This window comes from Dendrobates tinctorius, unplaced genomic scaffold, assembly GCF_039654945.1.
Source record: "Dendrobates tinctorius isolate UK_male_01 unplaced genomic scaffold, ASM3965494v1 ptg000206l, whole genome shotgun sequence".
NCBI classification, from domain to species: domain Eukaryota; kingdom Metazoa; phylum Chordata; class Amphibia; order Anura; family Dendrobatidae; genus Dendrobates; species Dendrobates tinctorius.
Window position 1 is genome coordinate 1,459,600 of NW_027361873.1, and position 15,788 is coordinate 1,475,387.

At 41.8% G+C, this 15,788-nt stretch overlaps 1 protein-coding gene across 1 annotated transcript in view; it reads right to left on the minus strand.

Annotated features, from left to right (window-relative positions):
- The window catches only part of CABP7 (calcium binding protein 7), a 201,150-nt gene that overhangs the window by 12,877 nt on the left and 172,485 nt on the right, over positions 1–15,788 (minus strand). Inside the window, exon 3 of the mRNA XM_073554072.1 lies at positions 4,553–4,665. Within this exon, the coding sequence (XP_073410173.1) occupies positions 4,553–4,665 (113 nt within the window). The remainder of the gene's footprint in view (positions 1–4,552; positions 4,666–15,788) is intronic.

A 15,788-nucleotide genomic window follows, 5' to 3' on the forward strand; every position in this document is an offset into this window, starting at 1 on the left:
TGTTGTATTTCTATCTTTTACTTTCCTTGGCCCATTTCAAGTCAAATAACATATTCAAACATGGTGCTCCAAGTCTCTAGGCCGAAAAATGCGACATCATGCCTCACTGGAATTTTATTTGCTCTTTATATAAAACTAATGATTTGCAATCAGTATTTCATCGTTGTTGGCCACAGATTAAAATGGTTTTCCAAGCTTAGCAGAATTTCTGCAGTCACTCTATACTTTATATCTGTAGTCTTTGAAATCATTACAGTGTGCTGTGTGCATACTGTCAGGATTCCTGTCTATCTCCAGTGCAAATGGCTTGGCATGTGACTACAAGTATGCGATTTGCATATTTGTGGTCACAGCTGACTAAATTCTCTAGCGTTAAGCACATAACCGTAACTATGTAAATCACATATTTGCAGTCACGTGACCACCTATTCATGCTGGATGTATCATAACAGTGTGCACATTGCAGGCTCCAGGTTTTGTGGACCCCGGGAGAAACAGTCTCTGTGGGCCCCGTTAACACAGACCACGGATTCTTGATGCACAGATAAGAAATATAGGTATAGTACAATGCCAAAGGTTTCACTTACTTCTTACATTACATGAGTGATATCTATTGTAAATCGTCGCAGCGCACAGCACACAGAATGACTGCAGACTCATCTTTTTAGACCGGACAGTATAGTCCTCCAAACAGTATTATTGGCACCACATAGTCCTTCATACAGTATTATGGGCAGCACATAGTCCTCCATACAGTATTATGGGCACCACATAGTCCTCCAAACAGTATTTTGGGCACCACATAGTCCTCTATACAGAATTATAGGCACCATACAGTTCTGCATACAGAATTAAAGGCACCATAGTCCTCCATACAGAATTATGGGCCCCATATATTGCTCCATGAAGAATAATGGCTCCATATACTGCTTCATACAATATAATGGGCCCCATATATTGCTCCCTACAGTATTATGAGCCCTATATAATGCTCCATACAGTATAATAGGCCCCATATATTGCTCTATACAGTATAATGGGTCCCATTTATTGATCCATACAGTATAATGGGCCCCATATATTGCTCCATACAGTATAATGGTCCCACACAGTGCTCCATACAGTATATAATGGCCTCATATATAGCTACACATAGTATAACAGTCCCCATATATTGTTCCATATGGTGTAATGGACCCCATATATAGCTTCTTACAGTATAATGGGCTCAATATATTTCTCCATACAGTATATAATGGCCCCATATATTACTACATACAGTATAATGGGCCCCCTGTAATCCTCCATACAGTATAATGCTCCATACAGTATAATGGGCCCCATATAATGCTCCATATATAAAAAATAAATCAGATACTCAGCTCTCCCGTTCCCCGCATCTCTGGTCTCCACAGCGCCTTATGATTCTCTGCAGTTCTCAGCACAGAGGGCACTTTGTGGTGACGTCATTGCGCCTTCTGCCCTGAGACATCACAAAGGAGTCTGTTGACACTGGAGACACAGGGAATGAGGAGAGGTGAGTATTTGAGGGGAAAGGGGGCTGGAGTCCCCTGACTCAAGGACCCATAGCGTGCTGGTGTCCCCAACTTCGAGTGAGACCCCCCATTCATCCAGTGCCCTGGCACTTGCCAGATTGGCCCCCTGGTGGTGACGCCAGCCCTAGCATTGCATGCTGTTATAATTTGGCAACCTGCAGTCACAGAGTAACTGCAAAAGTATCTACTGCATCTGGAAAATGCCTTTAATAAAGTTTCTGGAGCCATGTCCAGATTTTGACATTTTACCGCAATAGTAAGTGCAGCAACCGGTATGCAGTAGCTGGAAGTCAGTGGTATGTTCAATGCTTTTAGCGGCTTTATAAACATTTTACACTGGGCCTCACCAGCCAAAACTAAGTGACACATAGACCTAGCCAGTGGTTGTAGTCCATGGCAAAGTCAAAAGATTATTCAATGTTTACCATATGGACAAAACCATGTGGAAACACCTCTTTATTATTGAATGAAGATTTTTCATTCAGCCCTATTGTCAAAGGTGCATAAAATGAAGCGTCTAGCCATGCTGTCTGCCCTTACAAACATTTGTGAAAGAAGAGTTGATTCGTAAGAGCTCACTGAATTTTTGCATGGTACAGTAATAGGATGCCATCATTGAAAGAAGTCAGTTTTAAATATTTTTCCCCTCCTAAATATTCCACAATCAATTGATGTTATGAAAAGACTAAGAAGCGGCAGGGTTGCCGAATACTGAGGAGCATAGCGCATAAAACTTGCCAATGTTCTTCTAACTCAATAGCTGCAAAGCTCCAAAACAAACTGTGTGCTATGAGTTTCCTTGCATGGGTTTCCATAGCCAAGAAGTTGCATACAAGCCTTCCATCACAAAGTACAATGTCAAGCGTTAAATGAAGTGGTGTAAAGCATGTCACGACTGGACTGAAATCACGCTTCTCTATCTGGAAGAGTATGGGTTTGGCAAATGCCAAGAAATCATTACCCACCTGAATGCTTGTGTCAAGTGTAAAGCTTAGGGGAGGAAGTGTAATATTATTGTTTCTGGGCCTTTCGCCCTTAGTTGCAGTGAAGGGAAATATTAATGCTCCAGCATACCAATTCATTTTGAACAATTGTTTGCTTCCAAATTTAGTTTGGAGAAGGTCCCAATCTGTTTCAGCATGACTATATCTAAGTGCACTTAGAAAGATCCATGAAGGCATGTATGAGTGAGTTTGGTGGGGAAACAGGGCTATGGAGTCAGTAAACCAAACCTGCACGTCCGACTCCTCAACTAAAAGCCTAGATCCTTAGATCAGGGATAGAACAGACACTTGTAAGACATTTCATAACTTTCCAAAATTCTTATGAAAAAAATTACATCACATACTGCATTGAACTACTGCACCAATTTATTATATATTTTAGAAGTCTGAGTCGGTCCATTTTATATTGACTCCACCAAAATGGACACCGAGTCCGACTCCACAGCCCTCTGTGGAAGTATTTGACTGGCCTGCACAAAGCCTCGATCTTATCCCCTTTGAATGCCTTTTCTTGTACAAACTAGAAGAGTTTCAAAGCCAAGCTATCTCATTCAACACAGTTGTCTTTATGTCACAAATGCACTTCTAGAAGAATGGGTGCAACTTCCCACAGACCAGACTCTCCAAACTCTTATAGAAAGCTACTCCAGAAGAGTAAAAGCAGTTTCAGCTACAAAAGGGGACCAGCAATTTTATTAATGCCTTTCAATTTAAAAGGACATGTCATACAAGCTTCTGTAGGTGAAATGTGTAAGTGTCCCAGAACTTTTGTCCATGCAGTATATATTTAGTCTCTTGAACAAAATTAGAGATGAATCTGAACTGATTCTAATTTGGCAAATAACGCATAGTTATCAGGGAAATTCGATTTGCATCAAAGGTATTCGATGCATCTTGAGTGTTCTGTATTATACACTGAGGTCTCACCAGACCTCTACACTCATCGCGCATATCTACTTCTCTTTGGGCCACTGCTTTCAGCAGACTAGGCCTCTGACATCCCTGCATGACATGGTCTATTCGGAACCTTGGGGGATGCACGTGATGACATTATGATGTGCACTGCGATGACATGGCACACAGGGATTTGAGGCTTATTGCCGCCAGGAGCCTCAGACCAAAGTGAAGGGGCAAAAGGAGAAAGGCAAAAAAGAGGCACAGAAGACCAGATGGAGAGCTGGGGAGGGGCAACAGGACAAGTGGACGATGAGGTGATTATTATTAATTTTTTCTTACTTTTTGCTGGCCCTGCACAACTTAGCAAAATGGAGAATATGAATTTTTGGAAATTTCAAGGACAATTGAATTCCACTCAAATAAATTATCTCCAAACCCAATATAATATATTCTGTATCCCACTAGCAATATACTATTGCTAAATAGTATTGTGCCCATTTTAGTTAGGTATGTACTGTACTGTTATATTAATGCTTATCACTACTATTGTCCTTTTGGTACGCTGCTGCAAATGTGCAACAGATCTAGTGATACACTACATGGGTAATAAAGTTATTAATAATTTCAAGGCCAATACAAAACATGGGAGAAACACTCCAAGAATACTAGTGCCTAGATAGGATACCACAGAGTAGAATCCGTGAAGTCTGAATTGCTGCGCACTAGGAGCAAAGGTTGTGCTGTCCCTTAAAGAGTCAAGACACTGAGTTGCTGGTGGCATGGGTCAGCATGGAGTCAGCTTTAACATGCATCACTATGTAATGAGATGGCCTGTATAAGAAGGGTGAAGATTACTCATTTAGCAACCTGGTTACAGGACCATGAAAAACAATACAAAAATCTGTGCTACTGTATATCTATGCATTATTACATTGTCAAGCTCATTATATCAGTTTCAAGTAAGAATGGTAATAATTCGTTCCACCTTCAGTATTTAATTTGTGATAATTTATTTCAGTCTATAAATTTTTATTCTGAGTACATTCCATACTTTTGGTCCAGAACCATAGATTTGTGAAATCACTTGTTAAATACCTTCCAAAACACAGTGTCAAAGTCAGCACCATGAAACTTGTCCGGGATTCCCGAAGTTGTAATTTTTGGTCCCAGTAATGTCACAAACTCTTCAAAATCGACCTGGCCATCGCCTAAAAAAAGGGAAAAGAAAATCCAAAACAATTAATACATCATGCTACATATACAGACCTAGAAAAATTTGTTCGTTCTCTTCTGTCAAAGTCAGAAAGCCCCACAATGGTTTGAATTTAAATTGACTGAATATCAACTAACTAACTTGTAGGATTGCTACTACCAACAGGTGGCGCTATAGAGTTCAAGTCCTCTTTTTCTCTGAAGAGGCAATTTGCATATTAACTAATGAAAACCAGACATTGCTTTTGAATTGTGGTTCAATAGAAAAATGTTAAAAAATAACTAATGAAACTGGCATGGACAAAAATGATGGCACCCTTAACTTAATATTTTGTTGCACAACCTTTTGAGGCTATCATTGCAAACAAATAATTTCTGCATCTCATCATTAGTAAACTGCTCCAGCTGTCTCAGGTTTGAGGGTTACCTTCTCTGGACAGCATGTTTTAACTCCTTCCATAGATGTTCAACAGGATTTAGATCCAGGGTACATGGCAGGTCACTTCAGAATAGTCCAATGCTTTACTCTTAGCCATTCTTCACTGTTTTTAGCTGTTTGATGTGGGTCATTACCCTGTTGGAAGACACCTGACGTGACTGAAACCAAGCTTTCTGACACTGGGTAGCACATTTAGCTCCAGAATGCATTGCTATTTTTAAGATTTCATTGTACCCTGCACTGATTCAAGACACCCTGTTCAAAGCAGCCCCAAAACATAACCACATCTCCATGTTTCACAATAGGCACAATGATCTTTTCTTTGAATGGTTCATTTTTGGTTCTGGGAACATAGAGCTGATGTGACTTGCTCAAAAAGCTCCAGTTGTGTCTCATCTGTCCAAAGAACATTCTTACATAAGCATTGTGGCTTGTCAATATGCATTTTGCCAAACTCCAGTTTCGCTATTTTACAGTGGTTCCTTCTTGATCTTCTTCCATGAAATCTTCTTTGGCCAAGACAGTGATGGACAGTGCAATCTTACACTGTTGTACCTTGACCTTGAAGTTAATCTCTAATATTTTTGAATATTTTTGATCTCGTTGGTTACTATTCATATTATCCGTCTGTTGTGGCCATGTCATGGGAAGTTGGCTACTGTTCATAGAGCTTAAACTTCTGAATAATATGTGCTACTGCAGTGACAGGAACATCAAGCTGTTTGGAGATGATCTTATCGCTTTTAATTCTCACATATTTGTTTATAATTTTCTGTTTAATCTCCAGAAACAACTGTCTTCATAGCTTTCCTTGGATCATGTTCAGTGTGGTACACTCAATGATACCAAACAGCATAGTGACTACTTTTCACCCTTGAACCCCTTCACGCCGCAATTCTTAAATTTTTCTGTCCACATTGAAATATGAGCCCTTTTTTTGTGGCAAGTGTTGTACTTTTGAATTACACCATTCATTTTACCACTCAGTGTACAGTGAAATTGTGAAAAAGCTCACAATTCTGACGTTGTTTTTTGGAATTGTTTTTACGGTGTACATTTTCTGATTAAAAATGACCATACAATATGATTCTTCTCATCAACACGATTATGGCGATACCCAACACATCCTTTTTTTTATTATTTTAGTGGTGGAAAAAAACCAGAACATTTTTTGAGGTTGTCATCATTTTCCGAGACCTGTAACATTTTTATTTTATGGAGCTGTGTAATGGCTTATTTTTTGTGGGGCGAGCCAACGTTTTTAATATTACCATTTTGGGACAGATGTGACTTTTTTATTGCTTGTTACAGCTTTTTTTGTGGAAATGTGGTGACAAAAAAAAACAATTTTTGAGTTCTTGAATCTTTTCCGTTTACGGTGTTCACTGATCGAGTTAATTATTTTTAGATTTTGATAGAGTGGACTTTTCTGAAAGAGACGATGTATATCTTTACTGTCAATGGGGGAAAAGGGTGATGATTTGAACCTTTAGTTTTTTTATTTTTTAAAACTCTTTTTTTTACTTTTTACAGTGGGACAGTGGCAGGTGGGGAGTTTAACTGGGGCGGTACACCTGTCAAACAGTATCGCTGGGGTCCTAAGGTGAGCTCAGGGAGGCCAGAAACCTCCCCTCGAGCAGAAGTGCAAGAGCAAAAGCATCGCTGTATATAGCAGAAATCACTATTTCCTATTGTGTTTTGGTTTTTTAATTGTGGATCAACAAACACATTCTTAAAATCTTAGGCTCGGTCCGTAATGCGTTTGTGCCCACTATTGGGCACATATACTCAACAGCTATGAACCCAACAGTAGCCACAGTCAGGATAGATGCCAAGGCATCTGTCCATCATAGGGACCCACTATAAAGAAATTATATCGCGAGTTAACGATGATCTTAGTAAAATCGCAGTCTGCTGTACTTTGCTATACAGATAATCATAGCGGCCAGACGAACCTCAAAATTACACGCTTTTGCCTCCTTTTTTAAACATTTAATCCATTTTTAAGTGGAAAAATTATTTTAACAGTTCTTCAATAAAGACATATATGGGCTATTAAATCAATGTATTTGCTCATATTAATACATGTGGGATTTTTTTACCTAAACCTCTACTGGCCACCTGTCACACAGTTTTCCCTATGGTTTCTCTCCAAGTGTGTTATGTCAAAGGACCTGCCGAGCAGATATGTAAATTGCCTATGTAAATTTAATAAAGAAATTGCTTCTAACCTGTCTTCCAATGTGTCAGGCCCACAATGCACATCAGCCTGATGCTTTGGCTGCACGAAAGAGCCAAAGGCAATCTATCTGCATCATAAGACTGAAAAACTTCACTAGAGTGTGTCCGCTTACATATCATGGTATGAACCTGTTTTGCTGATATGACTCAATTTCTAAAGGGCAACCGGTAGTTAATATGTACCTTTAAAGCATCAGAATGCATTTCAAATTAGACATTGAATATAGTAAAATATTTCTTCTTGTGAGTATTTGGATTGTGTTGTAAATGGCACTACATTTGGCACTATTCGTTACTCGCACAAATAGTACGCTATTAGGGCTATTTGTTACTTGCGAGTAGTTTGCTATTCACTTTGGTATATTCGAGTGACCTGCTCTGCATTTTTTGCAGTTTATTTGCAGCCAATGAACATGCTGGGTTTGCTTGCCAATCACAGTAATGCCGGCACCATCTTTGGTGCCGGCATTACTGTGATTGACTGCCGGAAAAACGGGTGTTTGTCGCGTTGTCATGTGCATGATTATTTCACCATCGGTCAGAGAACCTCACTTCCCACGCTGTCAAAAGATCGCGTGATTTTGCAGCTGTGATCGGAGGTATAAAGTTCACCTTCAGTCACTGGTGTCAGCTGATGGGACTATGGCTGCGTTCCCAGCCGGGCTGAACTGCGGTGACCTTTTTTGGGCGGCTGCAGGCTGCTATTTTTAGGCTGGGAGGGGAAATATTCATGGCCCCTTACCAGCCTGAGAATACCAACCCCCAAGTGTCAGCGGTAGCAAGGTTGGTTGTCAAAATCATTTTTTTAAAATTATTTAAATAATTAAAAAATACAGTGTGGGGACCCCTCAATTCTTGATAACCAGCTTTGTTAACACTGACAGCTGAGGGTTGCAGCCCTCAGCTGTGAGTTTTGCTTGGCTGGTTATCAAAATACAGGGGAACCCATATCGTTTTTTTTAAATTATTTATTTACAGCACACGAGGCGGCTGATGAATACGCTCTTTGAATTTGAATATATACAGTGAGTGTTGAGGGAACAGGAGGTATGTGTTTTTTCTTTCTTTCATACAGTGGGTACGGAAAGTATTCAGACCCCTTTAAAATTTTCACTCTTTGTTTCATTGCAGCCATTTGGTATATTCAAAAAATTCTAGGTTCTTCAAAATAGCTACCATTTTCTTTGATTACTGCTGTGCACACTCTTGGCATTCTCTTGATGAGCTTCAAGAGGTAGTCACCGGAAATGGTTTTCACTTCACAGGTGTGCCCTGTCAGGTTCATTAAGTGGGATTTCTTGCCTTATAAATGGGGTTGGGACTATCAGTTGTGTTGTGCAGAAGTCTGGTGGATACACAGCTGATAGTCCTACTGAATAGACTGTTAGAATTTGTATTATGGCAAGAAAAAAGCAGCTAAGTAAAGAAAAATGAGTGACCATCATTACTTTAAGAAATGAAGGTCAGTCAGTTTGAAAAATTGGGAAAACTTTGAAAGTGTCCCGAAGTGCAGTGGCAAAAGCGCTACAAAGAAACTGGCTCACATGAGGACCGCCCCAGAAAGAAAGTCCAAGAGTCACCTCTGCTGCGGAGGATAAGTTCATCCGAGTCACCAGCCTTAGAAATCGCAGGTTAACAGCAGCTCAGATTAGAGACCAGGTCAATGCCACAGAGAATTCTAGCAGCAGACACATCTCTACAACAACTGTTAAGAGGAGACGTTGTACAGCAGGCCTTCATGGTAAAATAGCTGCTAGGAAACCACTGCTAAGGACAGGCAACAAGCAGAAGAGACTTGTTTGGGCTAAAGAACACAAGGAATGGACATTAGACCAGTGGAAATCTGTGCTTTGGTCAGATGAGTCCAAATTTGAGATCTTTAATTCCATCCACCGTGTCTTTGTGCGACACAGAAAAGGTGAACGGATGGACTCTACATGCCTGGTTCCCACCGTGAAGCATGGAGGAGGAGGTGTGATGGTGTGGGGGTGCTTTGCTGGTGACACTGTTGGGGATTTTTTCAAAATTGAAGGCATACTGAACCAGCATGGCTACCACAGCATCTAGCAGCGGCATGCTATTCCATCCGGTTTGCGTTTAGCTGGACCATCATTTATTTTGCTGGTCTTAGGAGCGCAGGAGAGAGACTCAGACGAGAGATGGGGTTAAACCACAATGCGTTTGGACGGAGGATCCGTCTTCATCAGGTGGATGAAGACGGATCCTCCGTCGAAACGCGTTGTGGTTTAACCCCATCTCTCGTCTAAGTCTCTTTCCTGCGCTCCTAAGACCGCTTTCCATTTTCTCATTGCTCCTATCCTCCATCGGAGGTTTTCGGCTGGAGCTGCGGTGGAGACCTGACATTCTAATCTGCCCCTGGGTTGCTTCCCAAGCGCTCCTCTATGACCGCTCATTACTGACTCTAATTATTTAAAATAAAGGACTTTATTCTAGATGTGTATATTTTATGTATATCATTATAGGGTTAGTAATGGGGTTGTCTTTTAGACGCCTCGCCATTACTAACCCCTTGACTTGATGTCACCTTTGTATTGTCATGTGACATCAACCCCAACACTATCACCCCACTTGTCACCGCACCAGGGTAAGTGGGAAGAGTGAGGCTAAGTGGCAGAATTGGCGTATCTTATGGATGTGTCATTTCTGGAGTGGGTGAGAGCTGATGTTTTAGTCTGAGAGGGGGCCAATATCCATGGCCCCTTTTTAGGCTATTAATATTAGCCCACAGCCATCTGCCTAGCCTTTGCTGGTTATTAATTATAGGGGGTCTCTACGCGATTTTTTTGTGTGGGTCCTCCATTTTAATAACCAGGAAACGCGGCTAAGTATACAGCTTTGAGTTGATATTAATAGCCTGGGAAACTCCATGAGTATTTCTCCCTTCCAAGGCTATAACCCCAGCTGTCCTTTTCCCCTCTGATGGTTAATAAAATGTTGGGGGATCCCACGCCTTTTTTTTCTGAAAGGAATTTGTTTGCTAAAATAAAAACATTAAACAATACAGTAAACTACACACACAAAGCACTGAATATATATCTCACTCGTATATTTACAGTATATACTTGTGTATAAGCCGAGATTTTCAGCACATTTTTTGTGCTGAATACGACCCCCTCAGCTTGTACACGAGTCATTGTCCAGAAAGCTGATGGGAGAGGGGGAGTGGCAAAGCAGTGGTAGGAGCCGGTGGCTGTGGCACAGTGACAGCTGCAGCCGCCGGCTTCAAGAAGACATCATACTCACCCTCCTCACGCCGTTGCTGTATCTCCATCCCTGCATCTCTGTCCCAGCAGCTCTTCACCTGTGCTGAGCGGTCACGTGATATCACTCATTAAGGTAATGAACATGCACGCATCTCCACTCCCATAGGCGTGGAGCGCATATTCATTACCTTAATGAGTGGTACCACGTGAACGGTGAGCACAGGAAGAGTTGCCAGCACCAGGACAACGGAGAGGCAGAGATGGTGCGAGGAGGGTGAGTAGGTCGCGGGGGGGTGAGACATATGGGACCGGGGAAGCTGAGCCATGCGGGATCGGGAAGTTATGTGGGACCGGGGAGCCATGCATACAACAGGAGGAGTCACACATAGCAGGACAGGACGGGGGGAGCCACACATAGCAGGACAGGATGGGGGGAGGAGCCACACATACCATGACAGGACGGGAACCACGCATAGCAGGACAGGGATAAGGGGACAATGCATACCCGGCTTATACTCGAATCAATAAGCTTATCCAGTTTTCTGTGGCAACATTAGGTGCCTCGCTTTATACTCGGGTCGGCTTATACTTGAGTATATACGGTATATATCTTTTTGTATATATCTATTTCTAGATATATACAGGTGCTTCTCACAAAATTAGAATATCATCAAAAAGTTAATTTATTTCGGTTCTTCAATACAAAAAGTGAAACTCATATATTATATAGAGTCATTACAAACAGAGTGATCTATTTCAAGTGTTTATTTCTGTTATTGTTGATGATTATGGCTTACTGTCAATGAAAACCCAAAAGTCATTATCTCAGTAAATTAGAATACTTTATAACACCAGCTTGAAAAATTATTTTAAATCCGAAAAGGTTGGCCTACTGAAATGTATGTTCAGTAAATGCACTCAATACTTGGTCGGGGCTCCTTTTGCATCAATGCCGCGTGGCATGGAGGCGATCAGCCTGTGGCACTCACTGCTGAGGTATTATGGAAGCCCAGGTTGATTTGATAGCAGCCTTCAGCTCATCTGCATTGTTGGATCTGGTGTCTCTCATCTTCCTCTTGACAATACCCTATATATTCTCTATGGGGTTAAGGTCAGGCAAGTTTGCTGGCCAATCAAGCACAGTGACACTGTTGTTTGTAATCCAGGTATTGGTACTTTTGGCAGTGTGAACAGCTGCCAAGTCCTGCTGGAGAATCAAATTTACTCGCATGTAAATAGCATGACACTTGTCCCACTTTTCTGGACCGAAATCGGACCGTTTTTTCTTTGGTGATGGGTATGAGCTCTTAAAGTAATTTTAGGATTTTTTTTACACAGAATACAGAAATTTACAGTATAAATGTGACCTTTGTCATAAACATGTCTACAGAACAGTGGCTTAGCTTATTCATTGCAACCTACAAGGACAGAATATACATATTCATTTGTATGCATGTTTATATCTTGTACTCGTCTGCGGTGGCAATTTCCTAATAAGTATGGTCTGGAATTAGATTTATCATTATTGGCGGCAGTGCTCCCAGAGTGGTTCATTTCTCTGATATATGTGAACATGGCTGTCGATACACTCGCCCGCTAACAGTTTTATTAGGCTAAGTTCACACGTAGCGGAATTCCCGCAGAGGTTACCGTGAGAATTCCGGAAGTCCATTCCGCGGGAAAATCGCATTTTAAATTCCCACGATTTTCCCGTGGAAAAACTAGCGATTTGCAAGCGTAATTAGCTTGCAGAATGCTAGCGTTTTCCAAACGATCTGGAGCATCGCTTGGAGAACTGATTGACAGGTTGGTCACACTCGTCAAACATAGTGTTTGACAAGTGTGACCAACTTTTTACTACTGATGCTGCCTATGCAGCATCAGTAGTAAAAGATAGGATGTAAAAAATAATAAATAAAAAATATTGTAATTCTCACCTTCCGGCGTCCCGCACAGCCTTCCCGCCTCTCTCCACGCTCCCGGCATCTTCCGGTCCCAGTAATCCTTTGTGCGAATGACCGCGAGACGTCGCGCTTCCGCGAGACCGCAACGTCATCGTGGTCATTCTCGCAAAGGATTACTGGGACCGGAAGATGCCGGGAGCGTGGAGAGAGGCAGGAAGGCTGCGCGGGATGCCAGAAGGTGAGAATAACAATATTTTTTATTTTAAATTCTATTTTTTACAGGGATATGGTACCCACAGCCCGGAGGACAGTCTCCTCTCCTCCGGACCGTGGGTACCATCCGCAAATATTCTGCTTACTTTTCGCATGGTGCGCACAGCCACATGCGGAAAGTAAACAGAACAATGCATTCCTATGTGGGCGGAATCGCCGCAATTCTGCTAAATTACTGAGCATGCTGCGTTTTTTACCGCGAAGTGATTCCGCTGCGGAAAAAAACGCAGCATTAGCACAGCATTGTGGAATCCCATAGGATTGCATGGGATGCTTATTTTTCGTGTTTTCGCAGCAAAATCGCGCGTTTAAAACAGCCGCGAAAATGCAAAAAAAACCGCGACGTGTGAACGCAGCCTTAAAGTGGATAAAAATACATATAAGACAGTTCATTTGAATTCTTGAATTAATTAATAGAATGAAATAATGTTTTATTTTTTAGTGATGATATTGACTCTTGGACAATATGAGGTTTCAAAACAGAGGTGCAGACACATTGATGGAGACATTTTCCCACAGAGGTCACATTGACGGAAAAGAAAGGTGAAGTGATTTAATTGACTGTGAACTCTCAGGACCTGTCTGACTGCACCGTGAGTAGGAGATCTTTCCTACACTCATGGTGCCCTCAGACAGGGACAGGAGTTCACTGGGAGACACTGAGCACACGGTGCTCAGTGTTTCTGCTGAATGACAGGCTGTATGGTCGCACCATGCAACCATGCAGCCTGCCATCTAGATGTAGCAGCGCTAGATCCGTCGTGGGACAAATGGATTAGCAGCATCTCTGCGGAAACGTGAGGAATATTGTTTTTTTTTAAACTCTTTTGCAGATGATAACGGCATCGGGGAAAGGGCGAAGTCCTAAGTATGGTGTAACTAAGATTTATTAAAGGAGTCTGTATCATTATTTCAATTAAAGGACTTTTTTTCGGGGTGTCTGTGTTTTCATACAATGTGACTATGGGATTAGTAATGGGGGCGTCTTATTGATGCCTTTCCATTACTAACCTCAGGGCTTGATGTCACCTGGCAATACAAAGGTGACATCAACCCCCCCAACTATCACCCCACTTGCTACTGCTACAGGGCAAGTGGGAAGAGTGAGACTAAGTGCCAGAATTGGTGCATCTTAGAGATGTGCCTTTTCTGGGGCAGATGAGAGCTGATGTTTTTAGCCTGGGGAGGAAGTATCCATGGCCCCTTCCTAGGCTATTAATATCAACCCACACCCGCCTGCATAGCCTTTCCTGGTTATTAACCCCTTTCTGCCATATGACGTAATATTCTGTCCATGTGCCCTGGGACTTAATTCCCAAGGACGGGATAGTACATCATAGCGATCAGCGTCACCCACCGGGGGAGCGCCACTGATTGCGACCGGGTGTCAACTGATTATCACAGCTGACACCCGGCATTATGTGTCAGGGGCAGTCACAGACCGCCCCCGGCACGTTCACCCCTGGCACACTGCGATCAAGCATGATCGCAGTGTACTGGGGGTTTAGAGAAGCATCGGCAGAGAGGGGGCTCCCTCTGTGCTTCCCTGAGACCCCCGGAGCAGCGCGATGTGCTGCGCTTCTCTGGGGGCCTCCTTCCCTGAAGGTCCCCGGATCCAATATGGCCGCGGGGGCCTTCGGGGGCCTACAGAGAGGCGGCTTCCTCAGTGCCTACAGAAAGCAGGTAGTGAGGAAGCCTCTGCAGTGCCTGTCAGATCGCTGATCTGATACAGCGCTGTGTGATGTGTCAGATCAGCGATCTGACACATGACAGTGATGTCACCCTCCTGGGACAATGTAATAAAGTGAAAAAAAAAAAGTGTAAAAATAATTTATAAAAAAATCGCTAAAAAAAAATATTCCCTAATAAATTCATTTTTTGGAAATAAAAAAAAACAATAAAAGTATACATATTTAGTATCACCACGTCCGTAACGACCCGCCCTATAAAACTGTCCCACTAGTTAACCCCTTTAGCGAACCCCTTAAAAAATAAAAATAAAAAACAAAGCAAAAAACGATGCTTTATCATCATACCGCCAAACAAAAAGTGCAATAGTGCGCAAGCAAAAAGACGAATATAAATAACCATGGTACCGCTGAAAACATCATCTTGTCTTGCAAAAAACGAGCTGCCATAGAGCATTATCAGTGAAAAAATAAAAAAAGTTATAGCTCACAGAATAAAGTGATGCATAAATAATTCTTTTTTTTATATAAAATTGTTTTTATTGTCTAAAAGCACCAAAACATAAAAAAGCATAAATGAGGTATCGCTGTAATCATACTGACATGAAGAATAAAACCGCTTTATTAATTTTACCGGATGCGGAACAGTGTAAATGCACACCCCAAATGAAATTCATGAAATGCTGGTTTTTGCTCATTCTGTGTCCCAAAAATCAGAATAAAAAGCGATCAAAAAATGTCACATGCCCGAAAATGGTACCAATAAAAACGTCAACTCGTCCCGTAAAAAATAAGACCTCACATGACTTGGTGGGTCAAAATATGGAAAAATTATAGCTCCCAAAATGTGGTGATGCAAAAACTATTTTTACAATAAAAAGCGCCTTTTAGCATGTGACAGCTGCCAAACATAAAAACACACTATAAGTACTAAATCAAACCCCCCTTCATCACCTTCTTAGTTAGGGAAAAATAATAAAATAAAAAAAAATGTATTTATTTCCATTTTCCCATTAGGGCTAGGGCTAGGGTTAGGGCTGAGATTAGGGTTATGGGTGTGTTGGGGTTAGGGTTGGAGTTAGAATTGGGGGGTTTCCACTGTTTGGGCACATCAGAGGCTCTCCAAACGCGACATGACACACGCAGACCATCAAAATCTGCATTCTAAAACGTCACTACTTCCCTTCCAAGCCCCGATGTGTGTGCCCATACAGTAGTTTTCTCCCACATATGGGATATCGGCATACTCAGTACAAATTGGACAACAACTTTTGGGGTCCCAATTTCTTCTGTTACCCTTGGCAAAATAAAAAAATTGGGGACTAAAAGGTCATGTTTGTGGAAAAAATA